The 26186-nt window shown below is 46.5% G+C and overlaps 2 protein-coding genes across 4 annotated transcripts in view; one reads left to right on the top strand and one right to left on the bottom strand.

Moving 5' to 3' along the window:
- The window catches only part of LOC143798623 (protein kinase C theta type-like), a 1028586-nt gene that overhangs the window by 290341 nt on the left and 712059 nt on the right, over positions 1-26186 (bottom strand). The gene's annotated exons all lie outside the window — the stretch shown is intronic.
- TTC7B (tetratricopeptide repeat domain 7B) overlaps positions 1-26186 on the top strand; it is a 152798-nt gene that overhangs the window by 59580 nt on the left and 67032 nt on the right. For all 3 annotated transcript variants that reach the window (XM_077267669.1, XM_077267673.1, XM_077267678.1), the window contains exon 3: positions 19290-19458. In XM_077267669.1, the coding sequence (XP_077123784.1) occupies positions 19290-19458 (169 nt within the window). The remainder of the gene's footprint in view (positions 1-19289; positions 19459-26186) is intronic.

Here is a 26186-nt window from a genome sequence, read left to right as displayed (position 1 = left end):
TGGGCATGCGCACTGCACTGCGCTGTTCAGGCCCTCCCCCAGCTCGGACGTTCTCCCTTGTCTGATGTTGCCCCTGCTCCCCCGCCTTCCGGCATTATTTTCGGCTGCCAGATTCCAAAATCTGGTGAGGATTAGTGTATATGGCGGCAAGCTGCTGTGTGCTTTGTCTCTCTCTATGTGTTTGTATGTTTTAATGCAAATGCATATTTACACCAGCAGCAATGAAAATTTGGTACTTGTGTGGGTGGCCATAAATTACAAAGCACTGATGATCAATACTGTTTTTTGGGGAGCATTATAGGTTTACATTGCGTTCGGGCAATACGTTTTGCGAATATAGCTAGCGTATTGCACCAGCGCAATGTCTTTAGCGGGATTGCTTTTGCCGATCCCGCTATCGCAGATCCACAATCTGCGCTAGCGAGGAACGAAGCTGGGACGCTGAAAGCAGCATCTGAGGTCCGACTGAAAATAACGGCACATCGCAAGGGCGTGCCTAAAAAATGGCATGCGCTAGCGATGCGATCCAGATCCTAAACACATTGCCGTCAATGGGTGCGCTAACGGACCCGTTGCATGGCGTAACTTGCGACAATCACGCCATGCAGCGTACTCCTTTAGCGTTAACCCATTAACGCTTAGTGAACCTATTCGTAACGCATTGAACATCAGTAAAGGAGGAGGGGTCTGCATTATACCACATCAAAGAACAATAAACGTTGAGGGGTGACCATTATTACACCGTACTGCAGATCAATGCACGGTCAGGGGTCTGCATTATTATACCGCACTGATCATCAATAAACGGTGAGGGGGGATCATTATTATTCCGCACTATAGATCTATAAACGGTCATGGTGGAGCATTGAGTGGAGCACTTAAATACGTGGCACTGAAATACGTGACACGTGGCACTGAAATACGTGGCACTGAAATACGTGGCACTGAAATACGTGGTACGTGGCACTGAAATACGTGGCACTGAAATACGTGGCACGTGGCACTGAAATACGTGGCACTGAAATACGTGACACGTGGCACTGAACTACGTGGTACGTGGCACTGAAATACGTGGCACGTGGCACTGAAATACGTGGCACGTGGCACTGAAATACGTGGCACGTGGCACTGAAATACGTGGCACTGAAATACGTGACACGTGGCACTGAAATACGTGGCACTGAAATACGTGGCACGTGGCACTGAAATACGTGGCACGTGGCACTGAAATACGTGGTACGTGGCACTGAAATACGTGGCACTGAAATACGTGGCACGTGGCACTGAAATACGTGGCACTGAAATACGTGACACGTGGCACTGAAATACGTGGTACGTGGCACTGAAATACGTGGCACGTGGCACTGAAATACGTGGCACGTGGCACTGAAATACGTGGCACGTGGCACTGAAATACGTGGCACTGAAATACGTGACACGTGGCACTGAAATACGTGGCACTGAAATACGTGACACGTGGCACTGAAATACGTGGCACGTGGCACTGAAATACGTGGTACGTGGCACTGAAATACGTGGCACTGAAATACGTGACACGTGGCACTGAAATACGTGGTACTGAAATACGTGGCACGTGGCACTGAAATACGTGGCACGTGGCACTGAAATACGTGGCACGTGGCACTGAAATACGTGGCACTGAAATACGTGACACGTGGCACTGAAATACGTGGCACGTGGCACTGAAATACGTGGCACGTGGCACTGAAATACGTGGCACTGAAATACGTGACACTGAAATACGTGGCACTGAGTGCCACGTGCCACGTCAGTGCCACGTGCCACGTATTTCAGTGCCACGTATTTCAGTGCCACGTGCCACGTATTTCAGTGCCACGTGCCACGTATTTCAGTGCCACGTATTTCAGTGCCACGTGCCACGTATTTCAGTGCCACGTATTTCAGTGCCACGTACCACGTATTTCAGTGCCACGTATTTCAGTGCCACGTGCCACGTATTTCAGTGCCACGTGCCACGTATTTCAGTGCCACGTATTTCAGTGCCACGTGCCACGTATTTCAGTGCCACGTATTTCAGTGCCACGTATTTCAGTGCCATGTGCCACGTATTTCAGTGCCACGTATTTCAGTGCCACGTGCCACGTATTTCAGTGCCACGTGCCACGTATTTCAGTGCCACGTGTCACGTATTTCAGTGCCACGTATTTCAGTGCCACGTATTTCAGTGCCACGTGTCACGTATTTCAGTGCCACGTATTTAAGTGCTCCACTCAATGCTCCACCATGACCGTTTATAGATCTATAGTGCGGAATAATAATGATCCCCCCTCACCGTTTATTGATGATCAGTGCGGTATAATAATGCAGACCCCTGACCGTGCATTGATCTGCAGTACGGTGTAATAATGGTCACCCCTCAACGTTTATTGTTCTTTGATGTGGTATAATGCAGACCCCTCCTCCTTTACTGATGTTCAATGCGTTACGAATAGGTTCACTAAGCGTTAATGGGTTAACGCTAAAGGAGTACGCTGCATGGCGTGATTGTCGCAAGTTACGCCATGCAACGGGTCCGTTAGCGCACCCATTGACGGCAATGTGTTTAGGATCTGGATCGCATCGCTAGCGCATGCCATTTTTTAGGCACGCCCTTGCGATGTGCCGTTATTTTCAGTCGGACCTCAGATGCTGCTTTCAGCGTCCCAGCTCCGTTCCTCGCTAGCGCAGATTGTGGATCTGCGATAGCGGGATCGGCAAAAGCAATCCCGCTAAAGACATTGCGCTGGTGCAATACGCTAGCTATATTCGCAAAACGTATTGCCCGAACGCAATGTAAACCTATAATGCTCCCCAAAAAAACAGTATTGATCATCAGTGCTTTGTAATTTATGGCCACCCACACAAGTACCAAATTTTCATTGCTGCTGGTGTAAATATGCATTTGCATTAAAACATACAAACACATAGAGAGAGACAAAGCACACAGCAGCTTGCCGCCATATACACTAATCCTCACCAGATTTTGGAATCTGGCAGCCGAAAATAATGCCGGAAGGCGGGGGAGCAGGGGCAACATCAGACAAGGGAGAACGTCCGAGCTGGGGGAGGGCCTGAACAGCGCAGTGCAGTGCGCATGCCCAGGAATGCCAGCCCCGCAGTGTGCATAATGAATAACACAGTGCGGGGCGGGGATTCAGTAACAGGGCGGCCGCACTGCCCGCACAGACGCAGTCAGGCACCCTGCGTGTGAGTGATGACGGCCAAAGAAGACTGCGCAGGCCCCAGGCAGGCACGCACAGCGCAGGCGCCGGATTTGAAGCAACAACGCGAAGGGGGCGGGTACCATCGGCCCTGAAGAGAAGAGTGACGGCAGTTTGAAGATTCATAGAGGACGCTTCGGACCGCCTCCCGGTACAATCGCTGGTACGTTTGGCCAATTTTTAAAACGTTTTATTGCGGTAATAACTTAATCAAAAACTAAAAGAGCCACCTTGTTAGACTGCAGCATTACTGCTGCACAAGGTGGCTCTTTTAGTTTATAACGCCTGGGGGGGGGTGACAGTGGCCCTTTAAGGATGTCTTGTTTCACCTGCATGGAGAGCTCCTTTGACCGCATGTTTACTTCACAGCAAAACCTTCCAAATGCAAGCACCATACCTCAGATCAACTCCAGGCCTTTTATCTGCTTAATTGAGAATGACATAACGAAGGGATTGCCCACACCTGTCCATGAAATAGCCTTGGAGTCAATTGTCCAATTACTTTTGGTCCCTTTAAAAACAGGGTGGCACATGTTAAGGAGCTGAAACTCCTAAACCCTTCATCCAATTTTAATGTGGATACCCTCAAATGAAAGCTGAAAGTCTGAACTTCAACTGCATCTGAATTGTTTTGTTTAAAATTCATTGTGGTTATGTCTATAACCAAAATTAGAAAAATGTTGTTTCTGTCCAAATATATATGGACCTAACTATATATATGTGTGTGTGTCTCACTGACACAGAGTTCTAGCAGCAGACACATCTCTCAACAACTTTTAAGAGGAGACTTTGTGCAGCAGGCCTTCATGGTAAAATAGCTGCTAGGAAACCACTGCTAAGGACAGGCAACAAGCAGAAGAGACTTGTTAGGACTAAAGAACACAAGGAATCGACATTAGACCAGTGGAAATCTGTGCTTTGGTCTGATGAGTCCAAATTTGAGATCTTTGGTTCCAACCACCGTGTCTTTGTGCGACTCAGAAAAGGTGAGCGGATGGACTCTACATGCCTGGTTTCCACCGTGAAGCATGGAGGAGGAGGTGTGATGGTGTGGGGGTGCTTTGCTGGTGACACTGTTGGGGATTTATTCAAAATTGAAGGCATACTGAACCAGCATGGCTACCACAGCATCTTGCAGTGGCATGCTATTCCATCCGGTTTGCGTTTAGTTGGACCATCATTTCTTTTTGAACAGGACAATGACCCCAAACACACCTCCAGGCTGTGTAAGGGCTATTTGACCAAGAAGGAGAGTGATGAGGTGCTACGCCAGATGACCTGGCCTCCACAGTCACCTGACCTGAACCCAATCGAGATGGTTTGGGGTGAGCTGGACCGCAGAGTGAAGGCAAAAGGGCCAACAAGTGCTAATCATCTCTGGGAACTCCTTCAAAATTGTTGGAAGACCATTCCCAGGGACTACCTCTTGAAGCTCATCAAGAGAATGCCAAGAGTGCAAAGCAGTCATCAAAGCAAAAGGTGGCTACTTTGAAGAACCTAGAATATAAGACATAATTTCAGTTGTTTCACACTTCTTTAAGTATATAATTCCACATGTGTTAATTCATAGTTTTGATGCCTTCAGTGTGAATGTACAATTTTCATAGTCATGAAAATACGGAAAAATCTTTAAATGAGAAGGTGTGTCCAAACTTTTGGTCTGTACTGTATATGTATGGAGCATCTTATGGGGCCATGTGCAGCATTGTATGGGGCAAATATCTGTATGGGGCCATGTGCAGCATTATATGGGGCAAATATCTGTATGGAGCATCTTATGGGACCATGTGCAGCGTTATATGGGGCAAAAATCTGTATGGAGCATCTTATGGGGCCATGTGCAGCGTTATATGGGGCAAATATCTGTATGGAGCATCTTATGGGGCTATGTGCAGCATTATATGGGGCAAATATCTGTATGGGGCCATGTGCAGCATTATGTGGGGCAAATATCTCTATGGAGCATCTTATGGGGCCATGTGCAGCATTATATGGGGCAAATATCTGTATGGAGCATCTTATGGGGCTATGTGCAGCATTATATGGGGCAAATATCTGTATGGGGCCATGTGCAGCATTATATGGGACAAATATCTGTATGGAGCATCTTATGGGGCCATAATCCACATTTGTGGAGCATTATACGGGGCAAATGTGTCTATGGAGCATCTTATGGGGTCATAACATATGTGCAGCATTATATGGGGCGTATTTAGTATGGAGCATCTTATGGGGCCATCATGAACTGTATTGTTATGACCTGGTGGGTACGGAGCGGTACTGAGATGACCTGGTGGGTAAAACCAATCATGGACTCGCTTAGAGGAGGTAGCAGCTCCACAGACAGTAATCACTGATATGACCTAGTGAATATGGAGCAGCACTGAAATGACCTAGTGGGCAAAACAAAAGTAGTACTAGCTCTGAGGAGGTGGTAACTTTACTGACCGCAATACCTACTCCTAACACCAACACTAGAAATAGCCGTGGAGCGTACCTAACTCTGCCTAGACGCCTCTGCACAGCCTAAGAACTAGCTACCCCTGAAGATGGAAACGGAAAGCTATCTCGCCTCAGAGAAACCCCCAAAGGAAGATAGCCCCCCACAAATATTGACGGTGAGTGGAGAGGGAAATGACAAACTCAGAAATGAAACTAGTTTTTTTAGCAAAGGAGGCCAGTACTATCTAAATAGACAGAGATAGAAAAGGTTACTGTGCGGTCAGTATAAAAACTAAAAATCCACGCAGAGTTTACAAAAATAACCACCACACCGACTCACGGTGTGGAGGGGCAAATCTGCGACCCCAGAGCTTCCAACTAGCCGGAATATTTCATAATGACAAGCTGGACAAAGAGACATAAATTGAACTGAACAAAAGGTCATAAGCAGGGAAACACCCAAAAACTAGCAGACTTATCTTAAGCTGGAAATGGACTGGCCAACAGAGAACTTCCAAGAAAGGACAGAATCCACAGGAAATACATTGACAGCTGGCATCCACTACAGCCAAAAGCCCAGTTAAATAACAAGGCCAGGAAACCGATTAGTGAACGCAGCTGCTAAGTTCCACTTGAAACCACCAGAGGGAGCCCAAGAGCAGAACTCCCAAAAATACCATTAGCAACCACAGGATGGAGCCCAAGAACGGAATTCACAACACTGTATGGAGCATTATATGGGGCTCCTGATTCAATATGGATGTTCAAAAACACTTAAACTACTGATGTCTCAATTAATTTTACTTTTATTGGTATCTATTAATTTTTGAAATTTACCAGTAGCTGCTACATTTTCTACCCTAGGCTTATACTCTTGTCATTAAGTTTTCTCAGTTTTTTGTTGCAAAATTAGGGGGGTCAGCTTATACTCGGGTCGGCTTATACTTCATCAGTGGAGAGAGAAATGGGGGTCCCCCGATCCTCCCCCGGTACCTCCTGTGTCCCTAGTACCTCCTGCGTCCCCCCGTGATGTCCCCTGGCCGGCGGCATCTTCTGGGAAGAAAATGGTGGACTCATGCACAGTGTGCCCGCCAAGATCTGCCAGCCGGCACCCAGCAACAATAGGGCATTTTTCATATTGGTTCATTTTGATCACTGTGATAGAACCTATCACAGTGATAAAGAAAAAAAAATGTAAATCAAAAGCCCCTTAATCACCCCCTTAGTTAGGTAAAAATAATACAATTATTAAAATGTATTTCCATTTTTCCATTAGGGTTGGGGTTGGGGTTAGGGTTGAGGTTAGGGTTAGGGTTGGGCTAGGGTTGGAGTTGAGCTAGGGTTGGAGTTGGGCTAGGGTTAGGGTTGGGCTAGGGTTAGGGTTGGGCTAGGGTTAGGGTTGGGCTAGGGTTAGGGTTGGGCTGGGGTTGGGCTAGGGCTGGGTTTGGGTTGGGCTAGGGCTGGGGTTGGGCTAGGGTTGGCGTTGGGTTAGGGTTGGCGTTGGGTTAGGGTTGGGCTAGGGTTAGGGTTGGGCTAGGGTTGGGCTGGGGTTTGGGGTTGGGCTGGGCTTTGGGGTTGGGCTGGGGTTGCGGTTGGGCTAGGGTTGGGCTGGGGTTGGGCTAGGGTTGGGTTTGGGCTAGGGTTGGGGTTAGGGCTAGGGTTGGGGTTAGGGCTAGGGTTGGGGTTAGGGGTGTGATGGGGTTAGGATTGTGGTTAGGGTTACGGTTGGGGTTAAGGGGTGTGTTGGGGTTAGGGTTTGAGTTAGAATTGAGGGGTTTACACTGTTTAGGTACATCAGGGGGTCTCCAAACGCGACATGGCGCCCACCATTGATTCCAGCCAATTTTGCATTCAAAAAGTCAAACGGTGCTCCCTCCCTTCTGAGTCCCGCCATGCTCCTAAAAAGTGGATTTCCCCACATACGGGGTATCATCGTATTCAGGAGAAATTGCACAACTAATTTTGTGGTTCATTTTCTCCTGATACCCTTGTGAAAATAAAAAAAACTTGGTTCCAAAGTAAATTTTTTGTGAGAAAAGTAATATGTTCATTTTTTCCTTCCACATTTCTTTAGTTCTGGTGACGCACCTGAAGGGTTAATAAACTTCTTGAATGTGGTTTTGCACACCTCGAGGGGTGCAGATTGTAGAATGTTGTCACTTTTGGGTATTTTCTGATATATTGCCCCCCCAATCTCACTTCAGATGTGAGGTGGTCCCTAAAAAAATTGGTTTTGTACATTTTGTTGGAAAAATGAGAAATCACTGATCAACTTTTAACCCTTATAACTTCCAAACAAAAAAAAAAATGTTTCCAAAATTGTGCTGTTGTAAAATTGACATGTCGGAAATGTTATTTATGAACTATTTTGTGTGACACCACTCTCTGATTTAAGGGTACAAAAATTAAAAGTTTGAAATTTGCTACATTTTTGGCAAATTTCCATTTTTTTTATACATAAAAGCAAGTTATATCGAACAAATGTTACCACTAACATGAAGTACAATAGGTCACGAAAAAACAGTCTCAGAATCAGTGGGATCCGTTGAAGAGTTCTAGACCTATAACCTCATAAAGTGACAGTGGTCAGAATTGTAAAAATTGACTTGGTCATTTGGTAGCAAATTGGCTCTGTCACTAAGGGGTTAAAGGAATGCACACACCTGAGGTCACATGACCACTGGTCATCATTCTGATTGGCTTTGCACGGATGTTGTATTACGGGTTTTAGTCCCCATGGTCAATTATATTAATATATTTGCAGTGCGAGGTGGGGGCTCGTGCTGAAACAGAGAAGCTAACATCCTCCCATCTGTCCCAAGCCTTTATGGTATTAAACAACTGGCCTGCTACCAAATCTCAGACTCATTAAACTAATTGTTCTCCACAGTTCTGCTGCTGCCTGTGGTAACCCTTTATTGGCCACCAACCAGTCACACAGAATACAGAAAGCCCACAGATTATAACCTGCACTTACCGTATAATAGCTGCACAAGGGAGGGAATCCCTACCACTGACTCTGATATCAGTAACACACTGCAGAGCTGCACTGAGTAGTCTGCAGGCTTCAGAGCTGAAATCTGCCAGCATTCCCTGCAGTGTCTGCAGAAAACTTGCTTTGGCTTTATGCATTCTAGGAAAACTGAGATAAAACATCAGCAGGCTGGAATAATATTTCTAATAACTATCAGCAGAATAGTGAGTACAGCTCTGGAGGATCAGTAATGTAATGTATATACACAGTGACTGCACCGGCAGAATAGTGAGTGCAGCTCTGGAGTATAATACAGGATGTAACTCATGATTAGTACAAGATCAGTAATGTATGTACACAGTGACTGCACCAACAGAATAGTGAGTGCAGCTCTGGAGTATAATACAGGATGTAACTCAGGATCACTAATGTAATGTATGTACACAGTGACTGCACCAGCAGAATAGTGAGTGCAGCTCTGGGGTATAATACAGGATGTAACTCAGGATCAGTAATGTAATGTATGTACACAGTGACTGCACCAGCAGAATAGTGAGTGCAGCTCTGGAGTATAATACAGGATGTAACTCAGGATCAGTAATGTAATGTATGTACACAGTGACTGCACCAACAGAATAGTGAGTGCAGCTCTGGAGTATAATACAGGATGTAACTCAGGATCACTAATGTAATGTTTGTACATAGTGACTGCGCCAACAGAATAATGACTGCAGCTCTGGAATATAATACAGCATGTAACTGAGGATCAGTAATGTAAGGTATGCACACAGTGACTGAGCCAGCAGAATAGTGAGTGCAGCTCTGGAGTATAATACAGCATGTAACTGAGGATCAGTAATGTATGCACATAGTGACTGCACCAGCAGAATAGTGAGTGCAGCTCTGGATTATAATTCAGGATGTAATTCATGATCAGTAATGTATGTACATAGTGACCTGCGCCAACAGAATAATGAGTGCAGCTCTGGAGTATGATACAGGATGTAACTCAGGATCAGTAATGTATGTACACAGTGACTGCACCAGCAGAATAGTGAGTGCAGCTCTGGGTTATAATACAGGATGTAATTCAGGATCAGTAATGTATATACACAGTGACTGCACCAGCAGAATAGTGAGTGAAGCTCTGCAGTATAATACAGGATGTAACTCCGGATCAGTAATGTAATGCATGTGCACAGTGACTGCATCAGCAGAATAGTGAGTGCCGCTCTGGGTTATAATACAGGATGTAATTCAGGATCAGTAATGTAATGTATGTACACAGTGACTGCACTTACAGAATAGTAGTAATATAGTATAATACAAGATGTAACTCAGGATCAGTACAGGTTCAGTAATGTATGTACACAGTGACTGCACCAACAAAATAGTGATTGCAGCTCTTGAGTATAACACAGGATTTCACTCAGGATCAGTAATGTAATGTATGTACACAGTGACTGCACCAGTAGAACAGTGAATAATGAATTCAGCTCTGGAGTATAATACAGGATGTAACTCAGGATCAGTAATGTATGTACACAGTGACTGCACCAGCAGAATAGTGAGTGCAGCTCTGGAATATAATACAGCATGTAACTGAGGATCAGTAATGTAATGTATGCACATAGTGACTGCACCAACAGAATAGTGAGTGCAGCTCTGGAATATAATACAGGATATAACTCCAGATCAGTACAGGAACAGTAATGTAATGTATGCACACAGTGACTGCACCAGCAGAATAGTGAATAATGAGTGCAGCTCTGGAGTATAATACAGGATGTAACTCCGGATCAGTAATGTATGTACACAGTGAGTGCAGCTCTGGAATATAATATAGCATGTAACTGAGGATCAGTAATCTAATGTATGTACACAGTGACTGCACCAACAGAATAGTGAGTGCAGCTCTGGAGTATAATACAGGATGTAACTCGGGATCAGTAATGTGTGTATACAGTGACTGCACCAGCAGAATAGTGATTTCAGCTCTGGAGTATAATACAGGATGTAACTCGGGATCAGTAATGTAATGTATGTACACAGTGACTACACCAGCAGAGTAGTGAGTGAAGCTCTGCAGTATAATACAGGATGTAACTCCGGATCAGTAATGTAATGCATGTGCACAGTGACTGCACCAGCAGAATAGTGAGTGCAGCTCTGGGTTATAATACAAGATGTAATTCAGGATCAGTAATGTAATGTATGTACACAGTGACTGCACCAACAGAATAGTGAGTGCGGCTCTAGGGTATAATGCAGGATGTAACTCAGGATCAGTAATGTATGTACAAAGTGACTGCACCAGCAGAATAGTGAGTGCAGCTCTGGAATATAATACATGATGCAACTCAGGATTAGTAATGTAATGTATGTACAAAGTGACTGCAACAGCAGAATAGTGAGTGCAGCACTGGAGTATAAATACAGTATGTAACTCAGGATTAGTTCAAGATCAGTAATGTATATACGCAGTGACTGTACCAGCAAAATAGTGAGTGCAGCTCTGGAATATAATACATGATGCAACTCAGGATTACTAATGTAATGTATGTACAAAGTGACTGCAACAGCAGAATAGTGAGTGCAGCACTGGAGTATAAATACAGTATGTAACTCAGGATTAGTTCAAATCAGTAATGTATATACACAGTGACTGTACCAGCAGAATAGTGAGTGCAGCGCTGCTCAGCTGCTGCTCATTGTGCTAATTGTGGGTGCGGTCGCCACTGATCCTGCTGTCTGCTCCTGAGCTCCAGAGAATCACCACCTCTCCACCCGGGGACCTGCTCTCTCTCCTACCCAGGGGGGGAGTAGGTTTCCTGGGATGAGTGAAGGAGCCAAGTCCCAGGCTTCTGCTTCTCAGACCAGGCTGGCGGGTGGCAGAAGAAACCAGCAACCAGCCTGCACATCAGAGGACTCAGGGGTAAGAAGCTCTACCAGGAGTTGCAGCAATGTGGCTCCTACTCCCCCCCCCCCCCCCCCCGGTCTGCAGAGACTCAGAGAAGCAGCAAGGCTTCTAGCATGGAGGAGAAGCCTGCTAGCGTGTAACATGGCGGCCCTTCCGGAGGAAAGCTGAGTGCTCACGGAGGTGAGGCCGACCTCACTGAGGAGGGTTGGGTGCTGCAGAGACCCCGGGAGTCTGTGTCCACCTATGCCTCCTGGGTCATGAGCCACCTCCGTGAGAATGAAGAGGCGAGTAAGACCCTGAGGAGGCTCCGGGAGGAGCTGTTTTGCGCTGCACAAACGCTAAAGCTGCAGGTGCCTCCAAACCGAGGAAGAATCTGTTCCTGGCGGCGGTAAGGAGACTGAAAGTTGAAATTAATGAGCTTGAAGTCAGAAAAGCTTTCATCAGAGAAAAAAGTGGACCGTTTAAGGAAAAGCTTGTGAATGAGGACAGATTCAGAGAAATGGCTGATAACGGAGAGCAAGAGCAAAGAGCAGATGGGGCTGCAGCCTGAGAGACAGGTGGATGATGATGATGAGGAGAATGATGATGACCAGCAGAAAGCCCCACCACAGTAATAACATCAGCCAGGGAGGGGTGCTAATGGCAGAGATCAAGCTCCTGGAGTCCCCAGTGTGCCTTCAAGACTTCCATCTTGGTGATGATTTACCAGAGGAGGCACCTGGGACCAGAAGAAAAAGACAAGGAAAACCAACAAGCCAAAGCTGCAGGAAGTGGTAAGCTATGTGTATGCCCCCCTCCCTGTACCCCCCGAGTCGGCTGCAGGGTCAGCTCACTGTATAAGCCCCGTTGCCCAGCCCAGCCCGGGTTCTGCTGTCAATCCGGTGCAAAGGTGCGGGTAGATTACAAAACAACTTAATGAGGCGCAGACCTCCGTCTCTACTTGTAGTAGCGGGGACGTTGTAGCAGGTGCATCAGCCGAGAAGCTGGACAGTGAGGGCAGCCCGGCGGTGGGCGTACGGTCAGACCACGATACTGTGGTGCGCTCCTCAGTGGGAGGGGGGAGCGGCCCAGTGTCGGGGGTAGCCTCGGTGCCCCTGAATGCTGTTGCCACTGATCACTTAGTTGAGAAGCGGCGGCAGTGTGAGGGGTTTACCGGGGCTAGGAGTTCCAGTCCTCCCACCAAAGTCCTGTTCTGTGTTGGTGCCGCTGGTCAACTAGCTGCTGATATAAAGGATCAGCGGTGCCTGGTATCAATAGTAAAGCAGCGGAAAATATCAACTGATGATGCCGAGGGCACACGTAAGACCAGGGGTGAGGTCACCTCCAGTTCTGTGGGGGAGATTCAGCCCCTTGTGCCTGATGATGAGGAGGTCAAAATGTCACCCCCTATTGTCACTGGTCCAGCAGGAGTGAATGTGTTGGTGGGTGTAGATGAGGAAAATTCTTTGTCTAGTGGTGTGGTTGCTGGTTTGGCAGAAGGTGAGGGGGTTATGGAGGTGGGTAATAGTGATGCTGTTGGTGTGGATGTGGTCACTGGTCCGGTTGCCCTCCAGTGGTGGCAGCACCCATCCGGAGTTTTGCCGCTGTCATCTCCAGGGGAAATAGGGCATCCTCCTCGTCTCTGGGCTCTGGGGACGGCATGTTGCAGCAGGGTCTCCCGGAGGCTCTAAAGAAGGGGGAGAGATCACTAATGGTAGAGGGTCGAAAGGTTGATCTATCCTTCTGGATAGAGAGGCATGGCCTCGGGGTCTTCCGAGAGCAAAGAGGGGGGGATACAGTGTGGTCCCTCCCAACAGCCAGACCATAGGAATGTGGTCCGTCTTCGGTGGAGGGGCAGTGATGTGTGTCCTCCAAGGTCTAAAGTTGTGGAGCTCCTCCTGATGATGGGCTTCAAGGAGATTGACATCTATGCCTTGATACATCCCTATTCAGCCGTTGTCCTCGCTCCTTCGCTAATGCAGACGTGACCCCGGTGGGAGAAAGCCGTGAAGCTGATTCTGCTGGGGAAGGGACTAGCAGGGATGAGGGAGCTGAGGGGCCAAGGAGGAAAAGCAATAAAAAGACGCCTGCCCAGCTGAGGTATCGAGACAAGCGCAGACAGGATAGGGAGCTGGGCGAGCATTACAGAATGTTGTAGATAAGCCCCTGATGCTGGTGGCTGCAACTCATCTTCGATTTTTGGGATAACAGGCTCCCTTTAACATCTTTGGTCTCCAATCTAAGTGGGACCGGAAGTGTCTCTTTATGAGGATCAAGCTCTACCTTTTTACGATTCGGCAGGTTGTCTTTGGAGGGGACTTCAATACTGTCACGAGGCCCCAAGATAGAGGAGGTTCCAGAGACAAGCTGACTTATGATAGCGTCACCCTTAGTATAGCTAGTGAGGCTCGCCTGGTGGATGTCCACATTCGGCACACCCCAGGCCACGAGGGGTTCACCTATCATAGAGGTAACGATAGGTTTTATTTAAAGGGGGAAGCTGTCTCTTCAGCAGGGTCTGTTGTTGAGGTGGAGTTCACCGACCACTGTTTAATTTTGTTTTCTCTGAATGTTACAGACCCTCCGGATGGGAAGAGGCTTTTGGAGGCTCAGTTCGTCTCTCTTGGAATAAGCGGAGATAAGACAGTCCTTTGAGGATTTTGTTCAGAGCCAGATACCCTTACTGGATCTTTGTAGTAGTAAGTCAGAGTGGTAGGAGATGTTCAAGGAAAGGGTGGTGAGATTGTTCCGTCAGCTCTCGAGCCTCAGGAGTCTGAGCAGGTACCGCCTGTATCGGGGTCTGAGGAGGAAACTCGAGCATCTCGTCTCAACTGGAAGTAGCCGCAAGGAGATCTCCAGAGTGAAATCTTTGCTTATGAGGTGTCAGTGTGATAGACACGCATCTTTGGTTTTTGAGAGGGATTACGAGAAGTACCGTTCGCCCGACCCTTACAGAAACTGCAAGATGTCAGTGAATAGTAAAGTCGTTACAGGACTGGTCGACACTGCGGGGTCCCTGAGGCGATCCAGAACAGGGATTCGGGAGGTTGTCAGATCCTTCTACTCGCACCTCTTGGGGAAGAGGGATCTTGATTGGGATGAGATGTCGGCTTTCCTGGCTGAAGCTGTCCCCGAACCAGGGGTAGACCCCTCTCTTGACGTTTTGACAGAAATGATCAGGAAAGAGGAAGGTAAGTTGGCGATTGAAGGGTTTGCCCCCCCCCAAAAAAAATCGCCTGGTCCAGATGGCTTAACATCTGAATTCTATAAGACCTTTAAGGACGTTTTGGTTCCCCTCTTGACTGAGGTATTCAGTGATTGTCTTTCCTCGGGCACTCTGCCGAAGTCAATGAGGAAGTCTGCCCTGATCATCTTGTCAAAGGGTAAGGACCCATCTTGCATTGAGAATTGGCGTCCTATAGCGCTTCTGAATGCAGACAGGAAGGTTCTGACAAAGGTGCTGTTTAATCAGCTGGTGAAATTTGCACCCCGACTCCTTTCGGAGGCCCAGCATTGCTCTGTTCCAGGCCGCAGCACATTTAGTGCTGTTCTCTGTGTCAGAGAGGCGGTGGAGCAGGGTAGGGCTGGTCACTGGAAGGGGTACATGCTGTCACTCGACCAAGCAAAAGCGTTTGATCGGGTTAATCACGAGTACCTCTGGTCCGTCCTTCTGCGATATGGCCTGCCGGGGGGGTTTGTTGATTCGCTTAAGACCTTGTACAGTGGGTATGAGAGTTTCCCGCTTGTGAACGGTTGGATTGGCAGCTCTTTTGAGGTTGGGTCTGGTCTTCACCAGGGTTGTCCCTTGAGCCCGCTGCTGTACGTGTTTGCGATTGACCCACTTCTTAGGAGGGTGGAGCGTGGACCGCTGGCCGGGATCAGGATGGACTCGGCAGCACCGGAATCCACTCTGAGGGTGGTGGCGTATGCCGATGATGTCACTGTGTTTGTTTCCTCTCCCGAGGAGGCAGGGTGGCTGATGTCAGAGGTAGATCGCTACTCGAGGCATCCGGGTCCAAGATGAACCGGGATAAGTGTAAGAATCTCTGGCTGGGAGGAGGACATCGTGGTTTTGATCTCCTGGACACCCTTCCAGGACCCAAAGTCTCTGCAAAAGTCCTTGGCATTGAATTTGGCCAGGGGGATTACCCCAAACAAAATTGGGACAGCAGGCTAGAGATCGCCACTCAGAAGGTGAACCAATGGAAGGGTTGGTCTTTGACCCTAAGGAAAAGGTAAACCTGATCAAAACTTACCTACTCCCTTTACTGATTTATCTGGGCAGTGTGTGTATCTTGCTGGAATCTCTCTGGACTCAGGTCTACAGTTTGTTCTTCCAGTTGTTATGGGGGAATAGACTGAACCTGGTCACGAGGGAGGTTACTTACCGTACGAGGAGACTAGGAGGGTTGGGTATGGGCAACCCTGTGGTATTCCTTGTGGATACCTTCATTAAGATCAATATTGCAAACCTCTGGAAAGCGAGGGCTCCTCCGTGTGGGTATTCTCCTGTGGGGGATGGTTTTAGCTTTTCTTCCAGGAATGGGAGACCGGAGGGCAAGTGAAGGATCTTCGCACACCAGATGGGCATCTTCCGACTTACGCTACCTTGGTTCTGAAGGTAAGTCGTCGGTGGGGTCTGGGAATGTGGGAGATCAGGACTCCTTGACAATAGGGTTCTGTTGACCCATTTCTTGAGGTCTCTGGCGCCCAGGGATTGCCCAAGTCGGGATCTTGGGGTGGGTTTGCATCTTCTGAATTTTATCAGGATCCCCTCAAAGTTTTGGGACTTGGCTTGGCGTTGCTTCCATGGGAAACTGTGTGTGAGGGACAATCTGAAGTGTAGGAGCTCTCAGGACAGGAACTGTCCTCGGGAGCATTGTGGTACCTTGCTGGAAAGCATGGACCACTTCCTGCTTCATTGTCCCTTCAACACACAGATGTACAACAGGGTGGGCGCTCCGTTGGCTGGTTTCAGCTGGCCAGTCTCTCCTATGCGGAATGGACCTATGGAGCATTCGGAGACCTTGGTGGTCGGGACCTCTGCACCTTATTTGTAGCTAGCGCAGTAGTTGGGTATCACACGTGGAACGCACGGTGCTTAGTATCGACGCAACGAAAAATCCTCCCAGTGGACGATGTGTTTAGGATCATACTCGGTGACCTGGTGTAGGTGCGCTCTCTGGAGTATGGGAGACTGGGCACAGGTAGGGCCACTCTCCTCTGGAGGGGCTTTTCTTTTAGTGTGCCCTAGTCTGGTCATCTCCTTTCCTGGTGGTGGCCTGCTGTTGACACTGTAGATTTTTGTTTTGTTTGATCATTATACAGTGATGTAGGGCTGCAGGCACCGAACTTGGGCTTTGTGATTATTGTAGTGTGTGCTGCTGTGTATATTGTATATATTGTATACAGTGCCTACAAGTAGTATTCAACCCCCTGCAGATTTAGCAGGTTTACACATTTGTAATTAACTTGGCATTGTGACATTTGGACTGTAGATCAGCCTGAAAGTGTGAAATGCACTGCAGCAAAAAAGAATGTTATTTCTTTGTTTATTTTTTTTTTAAATTGTGAAAAGTCTTTTCAGAGGGTCATTTATTATTCAACCCCTCAACCTACCAGAATTCTGTTTGGTTCCCCTAAAGTATTAAGAAGTAGTTCAGGCACAAAGAACAATGAGCTTCACATGTTTGGATTAATTATCTCTTTTTCCAGCCTTTTCTGACTATTTAAGACCCTCCCCAAACTTGTGAACAGCACTCATACATGGTCAACATGGGAAAGACAAAGGAGCATTCCAAGGCCATCAGAGACAAGATCGTGGAGGGTCACAAGGCTGGCAAGGGGTACAAAACCCTTTCCAAGGAGTTGGGCCTACCTGTCTCCACTGTTGGGAGCATCATCCGGAAGTGGAAGGCTTATGGAACTACTGTTAGCCTTCCACGGCCTGGACAGCCTTTGAAAGTTTCCTCCCGTGCCGAGGCCAGGCTTGTCCGAAGAGTCAAGGCTAACCAAAGGACAACAAGGAAGGAGCTCCGGGAAGATCTCATGGCAGTGGGGACATTGGTTTCAGTCAATACCATAAGTAACGTACTCCACCGCAATGGTCTCCGTTCCAGACGAGCCCATAAGGTACCTTTACTTTCAAAGCGTCATGTCAAGGCTCGTCTACAGTTTGCTCATGATCACTTGGAGGACTCTGAGACTGACTGGTTCAAGGTTCTCTGGTCTGATGAGACCAAGATCGAGATCTTTGGTGCCAACCACACACGTGACGTTTGGAGACTGGATGGCACTGCATACGACCCCAAGAATACCATCCCTACAGTCAAGCATGGTGGTGGCAGCATCATGCTGTGGGGCTGTTTCTCAGCCAAGGGGCCTGGCCATCTGGTCCGCATCCATGGGAAGATGGATAGCACGGCCTACCTGGAGATTTTGGCCAAGAACCTCCGCTCCTCCATCAAGGATCTTAAGATGGGTCGTCATTTCATCTTCCAACAAGACAACGACCCAAAGCACACAGCCAAGAAAACCAAGGCCTGGTTCAAGAGGCAAAAAATCAAGGTGTTGTAGTGGCCTAGTCAGTCTCCTGACCTTAACCCAATTGAAAACTTGTGGAAGGAGCTCAAGATTAAAGTCCACATGAGACACCCAAAGAACCTAGATAACTTGGAGAAGATCTGCATGGAGGAGTGGGCCAAGATAACTCCAGAGACCTGTGCCGGCCTGATCAGGTCTTATAAAAGACGATTATTAGCTGTAATTGCAAACAAAAGTTATTCCACAAAATATTAAACCTAGGGGTTGAATAATAATTGACCCACACTTTTATGTTTAAAATTTATAAAAATTTAACTGAGCAACAAAACTTCTTGGTTTGTAAGATTTATGCATCTGTTAATAAATCCTGCTCTTGTTTGAAGTTTGAAGGCTCTAACATATTTGCATCTTATTAAACCTGCTAAATCTGCAGGGGGTTGAATACTACTTGTAGGCACTGTATAGGGATATAGATTTGGTTGTAGGTGTTAGGTTGGGTGGTGGGAAAAGGGGGGAGGTGGGTTTATCTTGTGGGACTATGGGACACTGGGGTGTTTGGGGGAAAAACTGGCACTACCTGATCTAGCCTATGGACGTTGGACATGGACTGAGGCATGAGACGCAGGACCATCTCTCAGGTCACTGCGGGGATTGGGAATGGTGGGTTTGAGTGTGGGGTGGTGGTTAGCTTAGTATTAGTATTGTATATATTTGTTTAGTTTGTGGTTATTATTTTGTTTGGTGGCCGGACCAGAAGGTGAAAGTAGTTATTAGTAGTTATTATTCTGCATATATGTATAATATGTGTGAGAGGAGAGAATGAGCGGTTGGACCAGTGTTCATTATACTGATTATTTTCTGGCTGATATTTCTGCTATTATTGTTGTTATGTTTTTCATTTTTAGAATAAAAGATCTACAGGATGTAACTCAGGATCAGTAATGTATGTACACAGTGACTGCACCAGCAGAATAGTGAGTGCAGCTCTGGGGTATAATACATGATGTAACTCAGGATCAGTACAGGATCTGTAATGTATGTACACAGTGAGTGCATCAGCAGAACAATGAGTGCAGCTCTGGGGTATAATACATGTAGTTGTATGATATGTTACCCATTGCCCGTTGTACCCAGTGCTCAGGAGTTAACTCTATTGGCTGTACTAACCTTTTTCTTCTTTTCTTTACAGTCAGACTTCATTCAGGAAGCCAATATGATAATGGCCAAACTGGACTATGTGGAGGGTGATTATAAAGAAGCTCTTGGTATTTACGCTCTTGTTGGTCTGGATGACATTCAGTTGGTGGCAGCTCCTCCTTACAAGCTGCGGATGATCGCTGAAGCTTACTCAACCAAAGGTAGAAAGATTATGTTGTCTCTCTTAAATAGTTTTATTTTTTTTTAGTTTCGCCACTAATTGATCATTAAGGTTCCAACCCAACAGCCTGTATGTAACTGTGACTCTGCAGCCCCTTCATTATCAGATTCTTAGACATATGATAACCTTGTCATTGTCAGATAATGATTTTTCTTGGCTGATTTTTTTTTTTGCACCAGGCATACATTTACTCATTTGCCCAGCTACAGGGATTATGTGTTCTCCGTACACAGATGTATCATTATATTCTAATGATGTCATAAGCCCTGTACAAGTGTAATGTAAGGCTACGTTCACATTTGCGACATGCGCCGCAGCGTCGGGCGCTGCAGCGTCGCCGCATGCGTCGTGCGCCCCTATACTTAACATGGGGGCGCATGGACATGCGTTGTGTTGCGTTTTGTGACGCATGCGTCTTTATGGGCGCACGGGTCGGGGCGCAGAGGACGCAGCAAGTTGCATTTTTTTTGCGTCCAAAATCATGCAAAAAAAGGACGCATGCGTCACAAAACAATGCGTTTTGCATGCGTTTTGCATGCATTGTGCGTTGTCGCCGATGCGTCACACAACAACGCAAATGTGAACATAGCCTAAGGTAGTGGTGAATGATCTAAGTAATAGGAGGTAATTAATTAATCTTGTGCTCAGTCACAGAACAGCAGGTATGTCTTGATATCCATCACTAGAGATCAGCGGTAACATCACTGTGAATGCCTCCTATCCGTCACTAGAGATCAGCGGTGACATCACTGAGAATGCCTCCTATCCATCACCAGAGATCAGCGGTGACATCACTGAGAATGCCTCCTATCCATCACTAGAGAACAGCAGTGACATCACTGAGAATGCCTCCTATCCATCACTAGTGATCAGCGGTGACATCCCTGAGAATCCCTCCTATCCATCACTAGAGATCAGCGGTGACATCACTGAGAATGCCTCCTATCCATCACTAGAGATCAGCGGTGACATCACTGAGAATGCCTCCTATCCATCACTAGAGATCAGCGGTGACATCACTGAGAATGCCTCCTATCCATCACTAGAGATCAGCGGTGACATCACTGAGAATGCCTCCTATCCATCACTAGAGATCAGCGGTGACATCACTGAGAATGCCTCCTATCCGTCACTAGAGAACAGCAGTGACATCACTGAGAATGCCTCCTATCCATCACTAGTGATCAGCGGTGACATCCCTGAGAATCCCTCCTATCCGTCACTAGAGATCAGCGGTGACATCACTGAGAATGCCTCCTATCCATCACTAGAGATCAGCGGTGACATCACTGAGAATGCCTCCTATCCATCACTAGAGATCAGCGGTGACATCACTGAGAATGCCTCCTATCCATCACTAGAGATCAGCGGTGACATCACTGAGATTATCTCCTATCCGTCACTAGAGATCAGCGGTGACATCACTGAGAATGCCTCCTATCCATCTCTAGAGATCAGCGGTGACATCACTGAGAATGCCTCCTATCCATCACTAGAGATCAGCGGTGACATCACTGAGAACGCCTCCTATCCATCACTAGAGATCAGCGGTGACATCACTGAGAACGCCTCCTATCCATCTCTAGAGATCAGCGGTGATATCACTGAGAATGCCTCCTATCAATCACTAGAGATCAGCGGTGACATCACTGAGAATACCTCCTATCCATCACTAGAGATCAGCGGTGACATCACTGAGAATGCCTTCTATCCATCACTAGAGATCAGCAGTGACATCACTGAGAATGCCTCCTATCCATCACCAGAGATCAGAGGTGACATCACTGAGAATGCCTCCTATCCATGACTAGAGATCATCGGTGATATCACTGAGAATGCCTCCTATCCATCACTAGTGATCAGCGGTGACATCACTGAGAATGCCTCCTATCCATCATTAGAGATCATCGGTGACATCACTGAGAATGTCTCCTATCCATCACTAGAGATCAGCAGTGACATCACTGAGAATGCCTCCTATCCATCACTAGAGATCAGCGGTGACATCACTGAGAATGCCTCCTATCCATCACTAGAGATCAGCGGTGACATCACTGTGAATGCCTCCTATCCATCACTAGAGATCAGCGGTGACATCACGGAGAATGCCGCCTATCCATCACTAGAGATCAGCAGTTGCATCACTGAGAATGCCTCCTATCCATCACTAGAGATCAGCGGTGACATCACTGAGAATGCCTCCTATCCATCACTAGAGATCAGCGGTGACATCACTGTGAATGCCTCCTATCCATCACTAGAGATCAGCGGTGACATCACTGAGAATGCCTTCTATCCATCACCAGAGATCAGCGGTGACATCACTGAGAATGCCTTCTATCCATCACCAGAGATCAGCGGTGACATCACTGAGAATGCCTCCTATCCATCACCAGAGATCAGCGGTGACATCACTGTGAATGTCTCCTATACATCACTAGAGATCAGTGGTGACATCACTGAGAACGCCTCCTATCCATCACTAGAGATCAGCGGTGACATCACTGAGAACGCCTCCTATCCATCTCTAGAGATCAGCGGTGACATCACTGAGAATGCCTTCTATCCATCACCAGAGATCAGCGGTGACATCACTGAGAATGTCTCCTATCCATCACTAGAGATCAGCGGTGACATCACTGTGAATGCCTCCTATCCATCACCAGAGATCAGAGGTGACATCACTGAGAATGCCTCCTATCCATCACTAGAGATCAGCGGTGACATCACTGAGAATGCCTCCTATACATCACTAGAGATCAGCGGTGACATCACTGAGAATGCCAGCTATCCATCACTAGAGATCAGCGGTGACATCACTGAGAATGCCTCCTATCCATCACCAGAGATCGGTCAACTATACAACGCACTGTGTTTTTTTGCCGCCATGCATTACGCCTTTTTGTATGACCAAACAACTCAATCTAGGTTTCATCAGTCCACAGGACCTTCTTCCAAAAAGAAATTGGCTTCTCCAAATGTGCTTTTGCATACCTCAGCCGACTCTGTTTGTGGCGTGCTTGCAGAAACGGCTTCTTTCGCATCACTCTCCCATACAGCTTCTCCTTGTGCAAAGTGCGTTGTATAGTTGACCGATGCACAGTGACACCATCTGCAGCAAGTTGATGCTGCAGCTCTCTGGAGGTGGTCTGAGGATTGTCCTTGACTGATCTCACCATTCTTCTTCTCTGCCTTTCTGATGTTTTTCTTGGCCTGACACTTCTGGCCTTAACAAGAACTGTACCTGTGTTCTTCCATTTCCTTACTATGTTCCTCACAGTGGAAATTGACAGGTTAAATCTCTGAGACAGCTTTTTGTATCCTTCCCCTGAACAACTATGTTGAATAATCTTTGTTTTCAGATCATTTGACAGTTGTTTTGAGGAGCCCATGATGCCACTCTTCAGAGGAGATTCAAACAGGAGAACAACTTGCAAGTGGCCACTTTAAGTAGCTTTTCTCATGATTGCATACACCTGGCTATGAAGTTCAAAGCTCAATGAGGTTACAAAACCCAAAAAAGTGCTTTAGTAAGTCAGTAAAAAGTAGGTAGGAGTATTTAAAACAAGAAAATGATAAGGGTGCCCATACTTATGCACCTGTCCAATTTTGTTTGAATGCAGATTGCACATTTTCTGTTAGTACAATAAACCTCATTTCAAGGCAGAAACATTACTGTGTCCAACAGTTATTAGATATATGAAACAGAAATAGCTGTTGCAAAAAAAACAATTTTTATAAAACATTAAGCTTAAGATTAATAGGGGTGCCCAAACTTTTTCATATAACTGTATGTGGGCATAGTTTCCAGTACCATAATGGCCACAACGAAAAATAGTACTTAAAATATATATAGGCAGACTCAAAATGTTTGTTTATTAATATATTTCTCAAACACAATATACATATAAAAAATATATATACAAACACCCCAATCCATTAGATAGGATACTACCGAAAGGGGCTTCCCTATGTAGAAAATGCAGCACGCTTTTATTCATGGCACTATAATAACTACACCAACCCTACTAGATATAAAGGGGGTATAGATTAAAGGAACGCAGGTCCATAATTAGATAATATACAAAACACAGATAGAACAAGGGCTATAATTAGCTAAACAGATAAATTAGCCCGCAATGTGGACCATGTAGAAACATGTATCACCATGATGTTTCATAGGGTCATCCCAAAAAAATGAGCAAAGCCATTCTTACAAGCCAAAATCTCACTCACCGTACCAGAAAATAATGATAATAAGCCTTCAAATAAAACAAGCATAGGACAGGGATTCGTTCAGCCCCCTCGGGGAGAGGGATTGTAGTCTAAATGTCCACTCTGCCTCTCGTCTAAGGATCTTTTTATCCAAATCCCCTCCTCTAGTGTTAGGTCTGACCATCTCAATAATCATAAATGTGATGTCACTAATGCGGCCACCATGGACTTCGTTCATATGTCGGGCAACAGGGGTGTCTCTTTTGTTTTTTATGTCACCCACATGTTCCCCAACCCTCACTCTTATTTCTCTCCTCGTTTTTCCAACGTAGTCCATAGGGCAGGTACACGTGGCCTTATATACCAAGCCCGTTGATCTACAATTACCGAAGTCCCTGATTGAGAAGGATTTGCCATTAGCCACACTGCAAAAGGTTTTACTCTGCATCATCAAAACACATCTGGAACAGTTTCCACAACGAAAGAAACCCAGGGGTTTTCTATCCAGCCAGGTCCCCTGGCTTAGTCGGTCTCTGATACAAACTATGAACCAGATGGTCCCCAATAGAGCGACCCCTCCTGTATGTTATACTGGGTTTGGATGACACAAACTTAGTCAAATTGGAGTCCGCTGTAAGGATCCCCCAGTGTTTTTTAATGACCTCATACACCCTATCGGATTAAGCGTCAAACCTCACATTACGATCATCCGTACTCTTTCGTGTTACATTTGTCCTCAGAAGCAATTGTCTATCAGCCGCAGAAGCTTCCCTCAAAGGTCTATCCAAAGTACTGCACGGATACCCCCTCGATTTAAACCTCTGATAGAGATCCTTTGTCTCCTAAAAGTCCCAAAATCAGAACAGTTCCTCCTGACACGGAGGAACTGTCCCTTGGGTATTCCTCTTTTGAGAGGGACGGGATGGTGACTAGTCCATCTCAAAAGGCTGTTAGTCGAGGTGGGTTTTCGATACGTGCAGGTATTAATCCTACCGTCAATCTCCTTGGAGATTGTCAGATCAAGGAAGTTAATACTCTGATTATGATGTTCTGAAGTGAAACAGAGTCCGATGTTATTTTGATTTATACCCTCCACAAAAAGACAAAAACCAAGATATCATCAATATATCTGGCCCAGAGGCTGATAAAGGGGGTCCACCACCCCTCCACCTCACCACAAATATAGGTCTCCTCCCACCAGCCCAGGAAGATATTTGCATAAGTGGGGGCACAAGGGCTCCCCATTGCGGTCCCCCTGAGCTGGTGGAAGTACCTCCCATCAAAGATGAAATAATTGTGAGTGAGGGTGAAATGCTAGAGTTTCTCGATGAACAGATTGTGCACATAGCACTCAACTGATCTTGTTTTCAAAAAGTGGGTGATGGCCTTCATGCCCCAGTCGTGTGGAATATTGCTGTAGAGCGCCTCCACATCCATTGATGCCAACAGAGTGTTGGTCTCCACAGCAATCCCCTCCAGCATGCTCAAAAGGTGGGACGCATCCCGGACATATGAGGGAAGTGCTATCACGGAGGGTCTCAAAACTCTATCAAGGTAAATCCCACAATTCTGCGTTAAAGAATCTATCCCTGCCACAAATGGGTCGGCCCCTCAAGGGTTCCAAACCCTTGTGAATTTTAGGCAGGGCATAGAAAGTTGGTATGGTGGGACTATCAGGCAACATGTATTTCCTTTCATTTTCAGATATCAGGTTCTCATCTCTCACCTGATCCAATATTCCTGCTAGTTCCCTCTTGAAAACAGTAGTCGGATCCCCTCGTAGTATCTCATATGTCTCCATATCATGCAGCAATGTATAACACATCTTTAGATAAATGCAATGGTCCATGAGCACGAGGTTGCCACCCTTATCGGATGCTTTGATTATAATATCCTTATTCCTTTCAAGGTTCTCAAGAGCTGATATCTCTTCCCCAGTGAGGTTTGAGAGACCTTGATGATTGCTACACGGGATTTTGCATAGATCTGCCTCCACCAGTTTTATTAAGATATCAACACTGGTGATCTCAGTAATGGGTGGCATCCTCATGCTTCTCTTTTTTAAGGTGGTAAATGGACCCTTGCCACAATCCTGAACATTCTCATCCAGGAGGCCAGTCAAAGCCTGAAGACCCTCAAGATCATCCTCTGATAGGCCCAACCTTTTACATTGCTCCATGTCATTTTTTTGGAAGAAAAGTTTCCATTTTAGGTTACGTCCAAATAAATTTACGTCCTTCACCCACTCAAAACAGTTGAAAGAATTAGTCGGCACAAAATTAAGACCGTTTTGTAGTACGGAGAAGTCAACCCCAGATGGTGTATAAGAGGATAAATTTATAATCTGGCCCTGCATTATACCACCCTCCGTCTCAGATCGTACCCTATTGTTGGGCCCCGATCCAAAAAAGATTGTGGTACAGAGGATGAGGAAAGACATAGGTTCCACCGAAAATGCTTGGGCACCTCTCCCACTACTTCTCTGCCTGTATT

The sequence above is a fragment of the Ranitomeya variabilis genome, chromosome 1, assembly GCF_051348905.1.
Source record: "Ranitomeya variabilis isolate aRanVar5 chromosome 1, aRanVar5.hap1, whole genome shotgun sequence".
NCBI lineage: Eukaryota > Metazoa > Chordata > Amphibia > Anura > Dendrobatidae > Ranitomeya > Ranitomeya variabilis.
This window is presented reverse-complemented; position numbering and strand designations above follow the sequence as displayed.